Source organism: Fundulus heteroclitus, chromosome 16 (genome assembly GCF_011125445.2).
Source record: "Fundulus heteroclitus isolate FHET01 chromosome 16, MU-UCD_Fhet_4.1, whole genome shotgun sequence".
Taxonomy (NCBI): domain Eukaryota; kingdom Metazoa; phylum Chordata; class Actinopteri; order Cyprinodontiformes; family Fundulidae; genus Fundulus; species Fundulus heteroclitus.
This window is the reverse complement of record NC_046376.1, coordinates 21,190,689-21,209,654: the sequence shown is the minus strand read 5'-3', so window position 1 is coordinate 21,209,654 and position 18,966 is coordinate 21,190,689. Positions and strand designations below refer to the sequence as shown.

The following is an 18,966-nucleotide window of genomic DNA, read 5'->3' as shown; positions in this document are numbered from 1 at the left end:
TGTCCAGATTTTTAAAATATCGAAATATAAAAAAAAGGGATATAAAATGAGACCATATTGTTTATATTGAGATGTTCTATGTTGCGTTAGAATTTTACTTTCATGTATCCCAGTATGTTATTTTTCATCCATTTCTAATATTAATCTACTGCTGTTTGTTTAAAAGAAAATGTGCCTGTGAGACATTTGGGATAAAGCTTTGATTCAGTGACGCCTTTTTATAATTACTTTATGAAAAGAAACGCATATCGACATTCAGACTAAAAAAATATCTAAACCTTATTTTTGGTCCATATCGCCCAGCCTTAGGTTGACTGTATTTGTACGTTTAACGACTTTTGTGCGAGCGTCCATTTTTTTACTGTCCGACAAGAGGGAAGCTGGGAAACAAAAAGGTGCAGACGATGTAATCATTGACTTGCTAGTTTAGCGTTACAAGGCAAAAACGCTGACATTTCTGTCGCCTTTTTAAAGGCAACTCTGCGCGCTCTCTCTCTCCTGGCGGGAGTTATTTGTGCCACCAGTCTGGCCGTGAAGTGAGACTGGTGTGGGAGATATAAACACAAACACCAGTCCCACGGCGCGCCTCAAGTTGGTGGCACAAATACGGCACATTCGTAAAGGAGACAGAAGCAGCTCAGGATGTGATCTGGCACTGTTTATACAAAGGCCTGGACGATGGGGGTGGGAACCGATGCAGTGCGTGTAAACATCTGTTTTCAGCTGTAAAAGGAGACGCGTAACGGCTGTTGTTCTAAAACGTTCTTTCTTTTTCCTCCTCCCCGCAGTGATCCTGTTCTGCATGGCAGCGCTCATCTTCCCCATAGGCTTCTACATCAACGAGGTCGGGGGTCAGCCATACAAGCTGCCCAACAACACGGTGGTGGGCTCCTCGTACGTGCTCTTCGTCCTCTCCATCTTCTTCACCATAGTGGGACTGCTGTTTGCAGGGAAAGTTTGCCTGCCAGGCTGAGGACCCTCCCCTCCCCCCTCTTCCACGCTGGCCTCAGGACTAACCCTGGAGGCTCTGAAAGTATTATGGGATTTCCAAAACTACAGACTGAGAAATAGAAAAACGACAAACTTTTGCCCTCTTAGCCCGGAACGGGGGAGGACGACGCTTACGTTTCACGGGACTGCAGCACCGACGGAGGACTACTTTTAAGATGAATAAATGAACAAAACACTAAAAGGGGACATGAGCACAAACAGGGTGGAGGCTGTCGCAGTTCCCTGCAGTTTGCTGCTGATTTCAGATACAGCCGTTTCTCTCTCTCTCTCTCTCTCTCTCTGTTGTTCTGATAGAAAGGGTGCTCAATGTGCCGCTGTCATGGCAGCCGCAGCAACAACGATGGCACACATCTCTTAAGGACCACTACAACCACTCCTCGACTTGATTTCCATCCCTCCCGTCCGCACACATCTGCTTCGTCACGGCCGCTCCTGTTGCTATTTATAGCTTCTCTTTGCCGTTTTCAGTTTTTTTTTTTTTCCTGTACAATTTGTTCTTATTTTACACTTCCAGGTCCCACCACCTCTCTTCGCTGAGGTAGCGTCCGTGTTGTCGAGGTTCACTGAACTGAATCCTTTAAACAGCATTAAGCGTCTTCGTCTGCCGTACTGCACGGCCCCAGATGTGCAGCCGAGGAGAGCAGCTGTTTCGGGCCTGCTGTGGATGAGACGTAGATGCAGGTGTGCTTCCTCTTCACCTTTATCCAGGCTTGTAAGGACCTCCCTGGGTACCAGAACAGGAGGTCGAGCTACATAAAGGAGAATGCCACTCAGTCCAAGACCGTGCATAACGTCATTTCTGCTTACAGCAAAGTATTAGTTCAGACATCCCACTTTAACCTGTCACACTCACGCAAACTCATCTGATATTTATAGCAACATTTGCATTCAAACAGCAAATTTCCCTGAGGTTGTAGATGGTTGCAGCGGTGAGATGGACCCCTGTAATCTTGGCCGTACTGGGAAAATTATGGAAACGACACGTAATGGCTGATAAATGGTGGTATTCTCCTTTTAATCTTTAACAATGGGGGGAAAAAAAGAGCCTGGGGAGTTTTTATTTTTACTTTTTCTTGTTTTGTACAACAGTGAAGGCGCTGGGACTGCAGGTCAGGTCCATGCATGGCACTGTGCCTCGTAGTGCTGCTCGAGAGGTCTGTGAACGCCGCTCACACAAACACACACCCTGAAACCCAGTTACCATCAGACCCAAAAAGTGTCCTCAGACTTACTAAAAAAACTATCTGACTTGATCCTTTTGTTGGATTTTACTTGTTCTTAGTAATCGGATTGTAAATAGGAAATGCAGACCGTGCTTAGCCAGCAGTGTTCAGACAAGATAAGCTTTTACACAAAAAAGAAACAGCGCAAAGTATTAAACGATATTAATCAACATTAGTATTTGATTCTGAAGCAAACATTTACGTATTTACATTAAAATTCAGTTTCATTGCCGGGCTTCCCACTAGCTTTATTTTTAATGAAGTAACTGGATCTTATTCTTATAATATCTTGCTTTAGTTGTGGTCTTCCATGTGAATATTCTTCGGCAAAATTTCTCAGTATTTTAATAAAAGCGGACTGTCACTGTTAAACAAAGGCAAGGCGGCGCAGATTTATTTGTATAACACGTTTCAGTACAAGGACAATGCAAAGTGATTTACATGATTAAAATAGGAAAATGAAAACAGAATAAAAGCAAGTAAAAAAAAACAGTTGGAATAAAATGTAGCAAAATTTAAACAAAATAAAACATAGGAAAATGGAAACTAAAAGGAAACACTAATGATTTTACAAACAGTTGGAGTACAACCATAAACTAAATATGTTTCAGTAAAACAGTTTAACTCGAACAAAGGTAATCCTAAACAAAGGTGTTTTTTTTTTTTAACCTTAATTTAAAGGAGCTCAGGATTCAGCACTTTTAGAGTCCTCTGGGAGTTTTTTTCCCATATAAGTGGAGCATAGGAACTAAATGCTGCTTCCCCGTGTTTGGTTCTGGTTCTAGGTATGCAGAGTAGGCTGGAGCCAGAAGACCTGAGTGGTCTGGAGGGTTGATACACTGATAACAAGTCTGTGATGTATTTAGGTGCTAAGCCATTTAAGGATTTATAGACTAACAGAAGTATTTTAAAGTCTATCCTCTGAGATACAGGGAGCCAGTGTAAGGACTTTAGAACTGGGGTGATGTGCTCTACTTTCTTAGTCTTAGTGAGGACGCGGGCAGCAGCGTTCTGGATCAGCTGCAGCTGTCTGATCCACTTTTTAGGCAGACCTGTGAAAACACCGTTGCAGTAATCAATTCTACTAAATATAAACACATGGATTAGGTTTTCAAGATCCTGCTGAGACATTAGTCCTTTAATCCTAGGAATGTTCCTCAGGTGATAGAAAGCCGACCTTGTAATTGTCTTTAGATGCTTTTGGAGGTTCAGCTCTGAGTCCATCACTACACCCAGATTTCGGGCCTGATTAGTGGTTCCTAGCTGAAGCGACTGAAGCTGTGCTAAGTTTTGATCTCTCCTCTATTGGTCCAAAGATTATTACTTCTGTTTTTTATTCAGTTGAAGAAAAGGTTAGGACACCCATGCATTGATGTCTTCTAAGCATTTATTCAGCTCTTGAACTGGTTTATAGTCACCTGGTGACATGGTGATGTAGAGCTGTGTGTCATCAGCACAGTTATGGTAGCTGATGTTGTTATTTTTTATGATCTGAGCTAAACGGAGCATGCAGACATTGAATAGGAGGATGGACCCTTGGGAAACACCACATGTGATTTTTGTTATCTCTGAAGAAGTTCCTGTCCTTTAAGTAGGATTTAAGCCACTTGAGTGTTAGGAAGAGCCTTTGCAGTTTAGCTGAAGTCACACTGCATCCTCTGGCAAATCTCACCTCCTAGTGAGATTCTTAAGTTTCTGTTACACTAAAAACAGCATTAAACTCAGAGTAATGGTAAAGGTTAATAAACCTTAATAAATAAGCAATTTATTTATTTATTGACAGGGTTTCCCCCTGAAAATTGGGTAATCCTGGTTCTAGGCGTCGCAGTGATTTATTGGAGGTGCTAACTTATCTGTGGGGAGGGTCATTGTAAACTTAGTGTTCGTCGAGCTAATAACAGCTAGCATGTTAGCTTTTTTACACCGGGAGGTTGTCTCCCAGGCGGGAACTTTACTGTCGCTGTCAAAGATTGAGGCCTTTCAGATAAACAAACAACACTTAGGGTGCGTTCAGCCTGCAGGGAAATATGACCCAAATCCGATCTTTTTGCCCATATGTGACCCATATGTCTTTTTCACTGCAGTGTGGCCGGCCCAATTCCAATTTTTTCGTCCCCCAAAAAAATCTGATCTGTGCCGTATGTGGTACTAATTCGGATATGTGTCAGATTTTTTTCAAAGCGTCCACAGTCTGAATGGTAATGTTGCATTTTATCCGACTTTCACGGCACTCTCCTGTCTCTCACTACACGTCTAAACACAGCAGTAGCAGTTAACGCTCCATAAAAGATCATTAATAGCTCTGCTGCTTTCTTCTTACCTTACTTTGCCTCGCTATGATGCGGTCTTAATATTGTCGGGTCCCATTGCTTATAATACGCTGGGGGAAACCCTGATGGAGAATGATTCAAAACTCAGTCCAATGGTTAATGGGCCTGTGCAATTATGAATTTTGCCTCCAACAATCACAAAATCGTCATAATTGACAACAAAACAATTATTTACGTTATTTTGCCGCATTCCACTTTAGAGAATGCAGGTGAAAGAAGCTTTTTTTATTTATTTAATTATTTTTGCACGTTCCCATAGGTATTTTGCACCATAATTCATCTTTGGTGGTCTACAAGGCCCTGAGATCCGAGGGCCCCTTTGCCATCACCCTAATCTGTGCCAAATCGGGACTTCCTTCAAAATTTTCATATTACTTCCAGTCTAAAAAAAAAGTTTCCTTTAAACCTAAATCTGCAGGGGTTCTAAGTACTTTAGCACTAAACTGTATATCATACATAAGTATTTGATTGTACAACAAATAGAGCTGCACAATAAATTAAATCGCAGACGATTGCATATGTGCAGTATTTGGAAGGAAAATTAATTTGAAAAGTCACGCATAAAACGTATTTAGCAGGTGAAATGTTAAAGGATGCAAAGACAGAAAGAAAACAGGTGAATAATCGTTATTGTCCACACAATATTTAGCAGTAACATCATGGTTTCCTTATATGTTTCAGCACTATTGTGAAAAAAATATTCAGCTATTATATAAATGTAAGAAAATATATTTAGGGGAAAAATGTATATTGCCCTTTGAATGCAATAGATTCTGCTTTCACACTTCATGATTAATCGGGATGGGATAGCAAAGCTTTCAAAACACCGAAACAAACTAGATTAAGATTTATTCTCAGTAATCAGCGACCCTAATAATTGGACAGCAAATGCATATTTTTACATCAACCGACCTTCCAGATGATTAACGCACCCGTTTAATCCTGTTAATGTTTTTTCCGATGGGGTCTTTAATCATCAGGTTTAGAAAAATTTGCTCAGGCCTGGCTTAACATTCTCAGAAATCACAGGAATCTATAAGAGCGTCTCAAATTCGGCTTCCGACGCGAACGCTGATCCTCGACCATCAAATCCACGTTCCGATGATAACGTCATCCTCCTTAAAGTCACTCTCCGCCATTATTTTTAAACACTCTGGGATCATAAAAGCTCCTGAGACGCAGATCTCTGTCTCTCGGTGTGTGTGTTTGTGTTGAAGCAGTCACAGCCGCTCTTTTTGCTAAGTCTTAGGTATTTGTTTTCTATTTCTGTTTCCTGCTCGGCTTCTCTGACTCTCGGTCTGACGATGTGTGCCGCTGAACTATACACTCTGCCTCTGGTCGGTCTAGTGTTGTGCTATGGCCTACTTCTGTTTAATAATGTACAGACACAATAAAGGCAAGATCTCTGTATTAGGAAGCACTGTGCATTCAACAGTATAGGTAACAGACATAGAAGCACCACAGATGTGTAAAAAAAAAAACAGAACTTCTTACCTCATTGTTTTTTTTGGTTTTGTTTCTGCTATTATTTTCTAATGGTGGCAACGTGCGTGCCCTCTAATTTGTCTTTTGCCTTGATCGGATGTCTACACATAAAGCCTATGTTCATAGGAAATTATTTATCACTGAATAAAACCAGAAAAAAATGGGTGTGTGACTGACACTGTCTGTTTTGTGCTCATTTAAAGGCATGACGTTTTCTTTTGCTTTTTGTTCCCCACCCTTTTTTAAATACAGTGCCATCATAAAGTGACGAAATGAAAGCTATACATGGGATTTTTTTTTAATGTTTGGTCACAAATTAAAAATTGAAGAGTGTGCATTTGTATTCAGAACCCAGAGTCAGTACTTTGTAGACCCATCAAGCCTCTTTTGGACTTCTGCTAGCTTTGCATAGCCACGTACTAAACTTTAGGCCCATCATATTTTTCTTTTTTAAAGCTCAATCTCAGATTGGATGGAATAAATACCAATTTTCAAGTCTTGCCCCATATTCTTAAATTGAATCCTGACTTTGACTGGACCGTTTCTAACACATAAATATGCTGAAGGAAGGCCGTCCCACAGCTTGATGCTGCCACCGCCGTGCTTCACTCTGGGGATATTGTGTTCGGACTGATGTGCCCCAGGGCCCGCATGTTTTAGATACGTCTCTGCTCCAAAACACCCGAATCAAATTATTCATCATTACCTCCTCGGTATCCCATCCGGCTTTGACGAAGCCTCTTAATGACCGACTCAGTTCGATGGTGTGTGCTGGAGCAGACCAGATATATGGAGTAGGTGTTACAGTTGTTTTGTCATCAGACTGGCCCACCTGAGCTGCTGATCTCTGCAGCTCCTCCACGCTGAAAACATAAATTTTCTATTTTCAGATGATAGGCTAATGGAGCACTGTTGAGTCTATCAAAGCTTGGAATATTGTTTTATAAGCTAAACCTGCTTTAAAGTCCTCCACAACTTTAACCTCCTGGCCTGTCTGTTGTGTTCCTCGATCCTCTTGATGCTGTTTTGTCCCTAAAAAAAAAAAAAAAAAAAAAGCCCACTGAGGCCTGAAAGAGAGCAGCTGCGTCTATACTGAGATTAAATTGCACACAGGCTGATTCTATTTACAATGAATGTGCTTTCTAAAGCCAATGGATTTTATTTAGGAGTGAACTGAAATGTATGCTCCACTATATTGTTTTCATTTTGCAACTGTGCACTACTTTATGTTGGTGTAGCCCATGAAAATAAAAAAAAATAAATAGATTGAAATTGGATTGGGAAAAGCACCGTAAATGAGAAATGGGTCCTCAGACGCTGCCGAAACACGAATCCGTGAAAAACTACCCGGTTGAAACTAAACCATTTGGAACCTCGTAAGAAGAATATACTATTGGGGAGTTGCACATTGAATACGGCTTAAATCTGTCAGCCTTATGCGCACTAATTAAATCAGGCACCTTAAGTTGATGTTATCTGGGTGTTTTTATTCATTCCTATAACCTGAGCTCAACCATTCTAGTCACAGCAGCTGGGCGAGAGCGTGGGTTATTGCGTTTATGACAAGCCATCTTTTCTCGTCTGTCTTTGATCACCAACTTTATTTTATTACTGAAAAACTGGCCTTTGTTATTTCCAGTGGCAGCTTTTCGCATTGCTGCTCAAGCCGAACGACTGATGTTTCAGCATCATAAATATCTCCATTGCTATACAGACACTGAAGGAAAATGTCTAAATTATAAATGTTTTTTTTCTCTTTTAAACTCACAAATGGCTATAAAAGATACATTGTTTCTCAGCCACAAGCTTACAAACATGTTCATTCTCAATAAGATTTGAGAATATGCCTTTTTGGCAAATGCCTACTATGAGATGGGTTGTTTCCCTGAAAGACAACGACATATAAAGAAGATTTTCCTCATTTCTTTTAATTGCATAGTTTCGTGGATGAGGCTGGGCAGTAAAGTCAGCCTCAAGTTGCACATCCCTATAACTATAAAATGTTTTTAAGAGCGAAAAGAAACATTTGCCCAGAAGAAGATCACTGAAGGAGAACAGGCATAAACTGGGGAAAACCTAAGCACCATATATATATATATATATATATATTTTTTTTTTAATCATTTATTCAGCAGGAAAATCTCCTCCATGTGCTTGTTGTTCTCTACCCGTCTGTGTACAGCTGAGGATAAATGCTCACTGTACCTCCATTAGCCTCTGAGTCACCTGTAACTCCAGCTTTGGCTTGAGTGGTGTGCCCCGTATAAAGATCTATTTTTTTTTTTGTTTTCAAAATAGTCATTTTGCTCCATTCACTGCATGCAGCTCCCGCCTTAATATTGGGAGAACGATCTACAAACTGTGACTTCTATCAACAATTTCTGAGCTGAATCGGCTGCTAAGTGGCTGCTGGGTAGAGAAACGCGTCTAGAGTCTGCAGCCGTGTTTCAGAGAGCAGCTACCAGAGGCGCTTCTAGACCAAATTAACAGGGGGAGCGGGACCTTTTTTTTTTATTGGGGGCCCAGAACAAAAGAACCAGAACAATATTTCCTTGTTTAATATATTAAGTGATCCAAAGAGCCACTGACTGCTCTGGGAATACAAGTTGCAGGTCCGATGTAAACCGTGATCCCGTCTCAATGCGGCTTAAGCTGAAGGTGCAACACCTTCATTTTGAAATCATTGTTAAACTGTTCTAAGGGACCAATCAGTTTCATCATGAGAAATGGATTTAGTATAACGTCTTCGGTCCCGGGGCAAGGACCAGTTCTGCATGGGTACCGGGCCCCGTCTAGAGCCGCCCACGGCAGCTACCATATAGACACGGACGATTTTGTTGACACTTCTAATTAAAATGTTTTAAAGCCCTTAAAATGAATCTGTTTTTTTTTGCAGCAGCTTGTCAAAACCTTTCAGCTTTGTCTTAGTGATGGTCAGAGATTGTGCTGGATTTACCATCCAGCACAGAGCGCTGCATGGTGAGGCAGAAATCCACAGCTTACTGATGGAAAGCAGCAGCATCAAGTGGCCTTGGTGGATGCAACCATTAGATGCTATCTGCATGACAACTGGCTCTTTGAGAGCAATACCAGGCAAAAAGCTTTCTCTGTTTTTGTTTTTTTTGTTTTTCAAAAGTAAACCTGCACTGGGACTAACTGAGACCTTGTGCTTTATGAGGCTCAGAGTGAGCTTTTCGACAACAAACCCTAAAGGAGCTCTTGGCGTCAGACAAATGATGAATATGTGTTGAGCAGCACCTTATGCTCACTGTTAACCACTCATAGACTGTTTTGGTCAATTTATCTCAAACTACCACACAGCCATGGTTGCATAGATGCACACGTACCAAAAATTATTTTGGAAACACCATGCCAGTTGTCAAAGTTATCCCCAGTTGTGTCTAATTTGAATACAAAATTCCAGCATTTAAATGAAATGCATATTTGCTATATAGATTAGACGATTTCAACCTAATGTAGAATCTGTTAAACAGCAAAAATACATTTTAAAATAATATGTACAATATACATTTTAAATTTCATTCAAGCAGTAAGGGCTTAAAGGGGACATGCTTTTCAATTCTTCCTTTTCACACGTTTTTAAGGGCTAAAAATGTGGATTTTGCTTGATATGTCCCTTTAAGTACGGTGGAGGATGTGTGATGTTGTGGGTTCTGTTTCTCCCTCAAAGACCATGAACCTTTTTGAAATATCCGAGCATTTTAAGTAAAGAACCTGGTGGTGTTTACCAGAAACTGAAGGTGGGTGGTCACTGGTTCTTTTAACAGGATTATGATCTGAAACATATGACCAATTTAGCACTCGAATGATCCATCAAACATAAAATTAACCTTCGTCCATGGCTATCTCCGTCCGCAGACCTAGATCCTACAGAAACTCTGAGGGCTGAGGTGACGAGCCTAGAGCCAGAACCCAGGACTCTGACCCAACTGTGGGTATTTGCAGATATTTCAATATTAGCCCAGGTAACTTTACCTGTAGAGCAGCATTCGAGCATGAGGTAAATAAAATGTTTTGCAGGGGGAAAAGAAGGTGAATTAAAAGAGTAAAAATGCATTAAAATAATTAACTAAAAATGAAAGCCTTGTGTATAAAAAATAACTAAACATACTAGAATAAAAAGCTCAGAGAATAAATAAGGCGAGAAACAAGGTTTTGTTTATGTAAAGCCGCTTTTTTTTTAATTAGACGAAACTCAGAAGGAGAAGATGAGTTTCTGAATATAGTGTTTATGTTCGATTTAAGCTCAGACCTCCCTCAGGTTTAATTCAGACTGTTATCAATTCTGGAGGATTGTTTAATGGTCTGAAGTAGCCGACGGCTCTGCCGCGCGTCATGACGGATCGCTGCAATATGACTGATACAATTATGTTCTGTCTTTTTTTTTTCCCTTATTTCCCCAGTAAAAAAAACATTAAACCCTCTGCTGAGAGCTCGATGTCTTAAAATGAGACATCACAAATCTTTTCCTGCTGCTTTCATCCAGCCATCTGCTGAGCTAAAGCCTCCTCTCACAGTTTCTTTGTCCACTTTTAACATTGTTCATCAGCACGAGGGCAGATGAACTGAAACGTTCCCGTCTCTTCAGTCCACTGACGGCCTCAACGTGACGTAGGAATGGACGGTGTGTTTGGCGAAGGGAGAGGCAGGAAAACGTATCAGCCTGCATTGCATCAGCGGCTCATGCTCCATAAGTTTTTATAGCATCTCTCTGAAGACACATGCACCATGTTGCTTTCGTGAGCGTTGATGAGTGAGTTTGGTGTAGTTTTCACCAGTTAGACAAATGGCAGTGTCAGGACTCTGCCAGGTGCAGTCAGATGGAAATATGGCCGCCATCTGTTAGCGAGAGGCTGCAGAAGGACCTGGGGAAGGAGGTCAGCCGTTCTGTCGATGGCGTCCTCTCTCAGTCTTAGCGTGGCAGGTGAGAATAAAAATGTACAGATGCAAAAGGAGGAAACGAGGCTGTTTTGCGGACGCATTCTTTGTCTAATAAGGTTTTGCTTTCAACTGGTTTCTTAAAGAGGCCTTTCGCAGTTTCATGGCCAATGTTTTTAATGTGGGCCATGTTTGCTGAAATGATCTTATGCAGTTCTTAAGTTAATTCCTGGATCCATTCTCCGGTTTTATTTCTAGATCTTTGTACTACTGGCACCACTCTTACAATTTTTATTTTAGTGAAGAATGTTGTTTGCTGTTTTTGTAAACAATGCACATCCTTTTAAGGACATTTGGTCTTTCCAAAAAAAGTAAAAAAAAACAAAGCAACTGGACTTGTTTTCCGTAGTTGAAGACGTTTCGCTTCCTCTCCAGGAAGCTTTCTCAATTCAAAAAGTCTGGAGTAATGGGCAGTACCAAGCTTTATACTACTGCCTTAAAAAGGCCTTGTAAAAGCTTGGTACTCCACATTACTCCAGAGTTTTTGAATTGAGAAAGCTTCCTGGAGAGGAAGCGAAACGTCTTCAACTGCGGAAAACAAGTCCAGTTGCTTTGTTTTTTACTTCTTTTTTTTGGAATTACCATGACCTAGATGACTGAGAACCTTCACCGACATTTGGTCTTGAAATAAAAACAAAAACATAATTCAAACGTGGGTTTTAATAATAACCGGTAACAAACTAGCAATGTATGTCTCTGTGCATAGTATAACTTTAATTCCCCTCCATGCAAAGATGAATATTATTTTTCTAGGTGTGAAGAAATGTGCCTACACACACTCATATCTGAGAGCAATTAATAGAGAGGCCAGTTAACCTTGCTGTCATGTTTTTGGACTGTGGAGGAAGCCGGAGTACCCGGGGAGAACCCACGCATGCACAGGGAGAACATATAGAGAGTACCTGGGCTGAGTACTAATGCATGACACATGTTTCAGCTTTTTATTTGTTTATTTAATAATTTCTTTTGTAAAAGATTTTCAAAACCATTTTAAACACCTTTTTATTATTTTGGAAAATTCAAAACTTGTTGCGTCCCGTCTTTGCAGCTGGATCCTTCTTTGCAAAACATATAGCCTTTCTTTAAAAGATCTCATTGAATTGAAAAGCTCAATAAATAGATGACTTTCAATTTTGCACCTCAGCAACCTTTCCTCTGAGCTGCAAGGTTTTCCACCGTAAGGCCAAGAAATGTTCTGGATTGTTCAAGAAGGATTTGAAAGCTTTCTGTCTTTTGAACAAACTCAGACTTTAAAAAGCTTTTTAGATATAAAGGTATTAGAAAAAAACTATTTAATACATAGTGTTAAACTGACTCTATTCATAGTTTTTATATTTTAATGCAAAACAAAATACAAGGGCAGAGCAATCAACAAAGACTCAAACTTGAGGTCCAGGGGTGATCTACAGTCATATTCAATAAATTAAGAGGCTTTTTTGTCAGATTTAAAAAAAAAAAATACTCAATTTATGCATAAAAAGTTTGCTTTTTTTTATTGGTCTATTGCAAAATTCTAATCTTAAATGTGGTGTTTAGAATCTGGTGGTGGAAAAAAATCATAATAGTAAAATAAAGGCAGTCCATGTTAATCTGTATAATGTTTTTCCATTAGTGACTTGAGTTACTGAAATAAATAAACTTTGCAATCATAGTATAATTTCTTGAACATGACTGTATATGTCTAAAAGACACAATACCGCACACACAACAAATCCTAAACAGTCTCACATAAGTGCACTATTTTTATCATGGTTTTTCTCCCTAGATCTTTTTGAAGTCTTGTGCATGCAGAGATTAATCAAAGTATCACATTTTTCCAATAGAAGTCCAGGAGTTGGTGGATCAGGGCTGTGTTTCCCCGACGTTCAGCCACATGTCATCTGAGTTCAACTCTTTCTTCCATTTATAAGCTTCACAAAGTCTGCAGCGTCTTGATTTGGTGAGGCGATGCAACAGTATAACTTGCTTAGAAGTCCTTTACTATCCTCTGAGCTTTATGCAACCATAAATAAATGACTTGCTGCTGGTTGGCTGCTCTGCTGAGTTAAAAACCTTCAAGTTTTTACAGAAAATAATCATAGAACAGTAAGTCCACGTAAATATCTCTTCTACCTTATGCAAACGTTTGACATACATCATTATAGCTGTTAAACTCACACTTGTTTTAACAATTTTGCATTTAACAGTGGAAGTAAAAGGTCCCCACTGTATTTCTGTGTTTGTGTGCTGCTGGTAAAAACTCAGGGTCATATGCAACCCATCTAAATGATTCTGTTTTTGAAATTCAAAGATTTTTTTTAACCCACCTCTCCTCATACCTTCAACGATGAGTTCACCCGTTGGCTCTCTGTTATAGTTAGAAATAAATCCATGGTTTTCCACTTCGCCACATAGGAAGAACCACACCAAAATACCAGAGGTCTTAACTGGGCTTTTAAATACTGATCCCTTAAAGACGGGAGAGCTTTGCTGCTCCTCTCCTCTGGAAGCTCAAGGCTGGAGAATTTAACTCTTGGTTAACATATTATTATTATTATGAATTTTGACAATTTCTTAATTTGAAGAAGTAACATGTGGCTGTGCAAAAGGGCCCAGATTCCATTGGTTTCGCTGCTTCATTAATCTTAATACCATTAAAAGGCCTCTGTAAGCAGTTTAAGTGCGATTTACGGTTGAATTCAGAGGAAAAGGCATTATTTGAAGCCTTGGGGAGGCTTTGATGTCGCTAAATTTAGCTGCCTTCAGTACTGATTGATCTTAAAGTGGGCGATAGATGCAGTGATGTTCCCTCCCGGCCGGATGTCTGTCTCCTGTACGTCAGCATGCGCTTTAAAGCAAATCTGCCACTGAGGCAAGAAAGACACTAAGCAGGCAGGAAATGGAGGGATGTTTGTGGAGCTGGGTCATGTGGAATGACCATAATATTAGGAGAGAGATTTATCTTCTTTAGTCATGCAATCATTTCATCTTGGTTAAGGGCTGCAAGTTGCAAGAGTGTCTTTTTTTTTTTTTTTTTTTTTTTTTTTTTTTAAAGCAACTCCAAAAAAAAATTATATTAAAATAGTACACTGAATATATTTTTGTTGTATTTTTATAGATTTGCTGTTTTAACAGTAAATCATATCTAATGAAATAAATGTTTTTTCCTAAAGTTTATCTCATTGTAGTTCATCCTTATGTGAAGTTAGCTCCTAATTAATAGCGGCCACTTTTCCTCTCTTTGTCACATTAAATGCACAAGTTTCTGCATGTTTTGTTGGGATTTTTTATGTGTGACACAAACACAGACTTGTGCATAATTAGGAATTGTATAGTTTTCAAAGGTTTTGGCAAAGACCCCCTGAGTCCATCTTTCACTGCAGTGGCAGCTGCAAGGGTTGTGGGGGACTCTACCAGCCTTGTACATAAAGAAGATAGATAGATAGATAGATAGATAGATAGATAGATATCTTTATTGTCATTTTGGATGCACACAGTGCGTACAGAACGAAATTTCGTTTGCATACAGCTTGAAAAGGAATCACTCTAGAAATCACTCTAAAAATCACAGTATTTTTCAGGATAAAGATGCAGCAGCGATTTATGTAAACAATTGAGATGAAAAACAGTGTAACACTGTAGGCAATAGTCTATTTGTGGCTTCAGCGTTTCAGAGTCCATTTAGTGGCTTCAGCAGTCCAGCATTCTGAAGCATATGTGCAGATGTGTGAATGTGGTAAAGAGTCCACACACACACACACATGTACACACACACATTTTTTTTGTGTGAAACAGTTCACACTCTTTCAGACTGAGTGGAGAGCACTCGTTAACACTAATTTAAATAAAGGCATCCCCGCAGCATGATGCTGCCACCGCTGCATGTTAGCAGGAGGATTCTGTGTTCTTGGTGGTGTGCAGTGTTACTTTCCTGCCAGTTTAGGTCTCATCTGGCTGTTTGCTTTCTTTCAACAACTGCTTTCTTTTTACCACTCTTCCATAGAGGTCCGGGTAGACCGACAGGATGACTAGCATTCATGCTGTCAATAGATTCTCCTACCTAGGCAGTGGATCCCTGCAGCTCCTCCAGAGCTCCTTTGGTCTTCCTAATGCTGAACCTCATTTACTCACTAGGTGACTTCTGAAAACACTGCTTGCAATGGGTTTTAAAAAACCCACTCCAATGATGATAAAAAAGGCAAATGTAGGTCTCACTTTTCAGATCTTTTATTTGTAAAATCATGTCATTTTCCTTACACTTTACTATTAGGTCCTACTTTTGGTTGGTCTGTCACGTCAAAACCCAATAAAATACACTTAAGTGATTGAAACATGAAGTAATGTTGAAAAGTTCAAGGGGTATAAACACTATTTGAGACACCGTGCCCTTCATCAAACTGTGCTAAATGGTCATTCAGTGTCCTAATCCTAGTCTAATCCTAGTCTACGGATGCTGTAGCTCTAATTTTCGCTCTCTAATCAGCATCTGCAGTTTTGACAGAAGCAGCGTTGTATCTCGTTTTGCGAACATGTTCATGACAGCTTGTGGGCAGAGAGCTGAATCCTGCTCAGAACAACAAAAAGCTGCACAAACAACGGGATTCGGCCTGATGTCGCATAGATTCATCACACATCTAACAGAGAGGACCTTGGACCGGTGTGTTTTACCGTAGCTTCGGCTTTTTTCCACACCTGTCATCAGATCTGTGTGGATTTATATGCTGAAATTTATGGAGAACACTTGGCGCTATGAAGAGGTGAAAATCACATAGCGCAGTTCTTGAATTATTATTAGTTGTCAGCGTTTCTGAGGGGAAAATGCTGCATTTTTCTGTTTTGTGTGTTTGTTTGATGTGAGACTTTTCAGCACGATAAAGAATCGATTAATTAACCCGCTGGACTCGGCCCAGCCGCTTGTGACTGGGCCAGAAAGACACTCTCAGAGAGGACCAGGAATCACTGAAAGCAGCTCACGATGCTGAAACATCATTGGAGTGATTCTGTCTGCACAAGACGATGCCCGGATTCGACTTTAGGTTTCATTTTGGTCTATCACATAAGTTAGCATTTAAACCATGCACATCAACAAATCCTCCCCTTTCTCTGTAGCCTTTCCTTTTTTTTAGTTGCGATAGTAGCTGCTTTACCTTCATTAATTATCGCCTAGAATAATCCAACCTGTCACCAAACCTCGTTTTATCCTCAAAGCTGCTCAGTCCCTTAAGCCAGCTGAGCCTGTACCTGTGTTTTCCGCTGCGTTGTTGTCACAGTGGGAGCCGTGCTCTCGTGGCCCCGCCAGACCGAGCCCCGCTGACCGCGGTTTGTTTCCACAGGGCCTCCCTGTTTATTTTCACGAGGGTATTAATGTCTATTTTGATTTGCCTCTCGTGTTATTTTAGATGAGTCATTTGGGAATGTGTGGGCACATGTGAGAACAGCCTGTGCCTCGGCGAGGACGGCAAAATGCACACAAGACGGGGACCGCTGTGAGTCTGTTTGTTTGCTCCAAAACATGCATATGATAATTGTATGTCTCCTGCTGCGAAGAACAAAACTTTTTTGTTTTTCATCTGAAGCGAACAGACAGAACAAACTGCTGGAGTTCATTTGTTCCTGCATTAAAAACGAAAAAACTAACAAAGCAAAAAAAAAAAACAGTGCTTTATAAATATTACATAATGGTTTTGTTTAAAGGATGTTTTAAATAAAATATGTGCCATGTTTCCGGTGAAAAGCAACACAGACCATAATTTTCCCAGCCTGAATAAACATCGTTGCCCTCAACTAGCGAGGATTGACTGGAGGGGTCGTCGTCTAGTAATTTATCCTGCCAGTGCAATGCCTTGCAAAACGTTTGATTTTGGTGGCAGCATCAGGCTGTGGGGTTAGCATGTTTTTCTTCAGTGGAAAAGGGAAGATGGATGGAGCTAAATCCTGGATATCCTGTAGGAAAACCTATTAGAGCAGGGGTGTCAAACTCATTTCTATATGGGGCCGCTTTGGCGTCATTAAGTCATTAAAAGGGCCGGTTGCACGTGTATAGACGATACTTTTCATTTCATAATTTCATTCCAGTTCAGATAGAAGCATAGAAAATGCACAGTAACATAAAAGTAGCACCCTTAGGCCCAGTTTATACAGTTTATCTACAAAAAAAAGTTGATATTGGGGTGAGTTACACTTATAGAAGGCACAGTTTTAGCCACTTTATACACTTTAAAAGGATATATGCCTCTAATTTATGACATGATATGCTTTTGTTTTGGCTCTTGAGGGCCGGATAATTTACCCTGACGGGCCGGATTTGGCCCGTGGGCCTTAAGTTTGACACCTGTGTATTAGAGGCTGCAACGTTATCTGCTGGGGTTTTATGTCACAGGCCGACCTAAAGTAGCTCATAATTGTGATTTTGACCGGGTTATTGACATGAATAAGCTCTGATCCAAATTGTTCCATGGTAACACTAGCTGCATGTTAAAGTCACGCTGGTAGGGGATCTTCTGTGCAGTCTGATGTATTTTTTGCGGTTTTCTACATTTGTTGGTGACCTGTCCAGGGCGTACCCCGCCTCTCACCCAATGACCATTGCAGGTAGGCACCAGCCCCCCCCCCCCCCCCCCCCCCACCGAAAAGCGATATAGACGACGGCTGGATGATTTAGCTCCCTCCATCCTCCCTGACTGGCTTCCACAGCAAAAAATAAATAAATCCTCCGAATGCTCCATTTTTGGGACGGTGTGTTCAGGGTGACGTGCAGTGCTTATTTTCCCACCTCATACTAGTATTTGGTCCAGAATGTTTAATTTCAGTCTAATCCAACCAGAACACGTTTGCTGTGTTCCCTGCTCGTCTTTTTTGCAAACTGCTCGTGGGACTTCTCGTGGTTTCTTTCAACAGTAGCCTTCGTTAGGCCACTCCTCCGTAAAGGTCAGACCTGCAGAGCGGATGACTGATAATTGCGCCGACAGATTCTCTCACCTGAGCTGTGGATCTCTGCAGCTCCTCCAGAGTGGCGGCGGGCGTCCTGGCTGCCTCTCAGCTAGAAAGCCGTGTTGTGTTGGCTCTGCCGTGTCATCGCTGGCGGGTGATGGAGTGAAGAGCGCTCTGTGAGCTGACCTGTGTGACCCTTCACAGCTTAGCTAGATTTACACCTACACAGGAAGGAACCATATCTTTTAATTTCCACTTAATAAGTATGCCCTGCTTTTTTTAATCACCTTAAACCCCAAAGAAGAGCATTGAGGATCAAAAATAATGTGATTTTTGTAAAACGGTTTGGTATTGACCATAACAAACGGCACCGCAACACATCCAATTACCCGAGAAGCCGAAGAGACGTTAACCTCATTTTCACTTTTCTTTTCGCCCCTTCACCTTTTCCAGCTTTTCTCTTCCTTTTATCCTGCCCACAGCGGCGCTCCGCGCGACGACTGGACCGGCGCGTGCTGGGACTGCAGCAGCAGCTATTATTAACACACCTCTGTGTCACAAACAATAAGAAACGGATGTACGCAAAAATTCATGTCGTTTTTTTTCCCCCCTCCGATAGTCAACCTGAAGGATTAAGATGCTGCTAGTTCCTCATAGAGGAAAAGTGAAAATGTCTTGTTCGATTGGAGACACGCGGAGCCGAAATCAGGCTGTTTGATCTGGTGTGTGTGTGTGTGTGTGTGTGTTTGCATCATGGAGGGATATCAGATGTGAGCCAGGCTGATGGTGTCTGTCAGGGGACGCATGGAGGACACCGCAGTCATTATGATAGTAGACGACCATAATCCTTTTTGTCCTCTCTCCTTGTCTGTCATGCACACTCAAAGCGTTTGGATTCTCTCATCCTTTGTTTGTGCTCAAATCTCACCCCCCCTTTTTTTTTTTTTTTTCTCCCAGCAGCAGATCAGTCAAACAAATGCAGCATTCACGCCGAAGGCTTCCATCAGGTTCTCCAGGACAGGTCCTCGGCCGGCTGGCTGCAGGAGCGC

The 18,966-nt window shown here is 41.0% G+C and overlaps 1 protein-coding gene across 2 annotated transcripts in view; it reads left to right on the top strand.

Annotated features, from left to right (window-relative positions):
• The window catches only part of mosmoa (modulator of smoothened a), a 66,192-nt gene that overhangs the window by 42,550 nt on the left and 4,676 nt on the right, over positions 1–18,966 (top strand). The window contains exon 3 of one of the 2 annotated variants that reach the window (XM_012868117.3): positions 789–2,711. The exons of the other annotated variant lie outside the window; for it this stretch is intronic. Coding sequence (XP_012723571.1) covers positions 789–973 — 185 coding nt within the window. The 3' untranslated portion in view covers positions 974–2,711. Of the gene's footprint in view, positions 1–788; positions 2,712–18,966 lie in introns of those variants that run through there. 2 annotated transcript variants of the gene reach the window in all.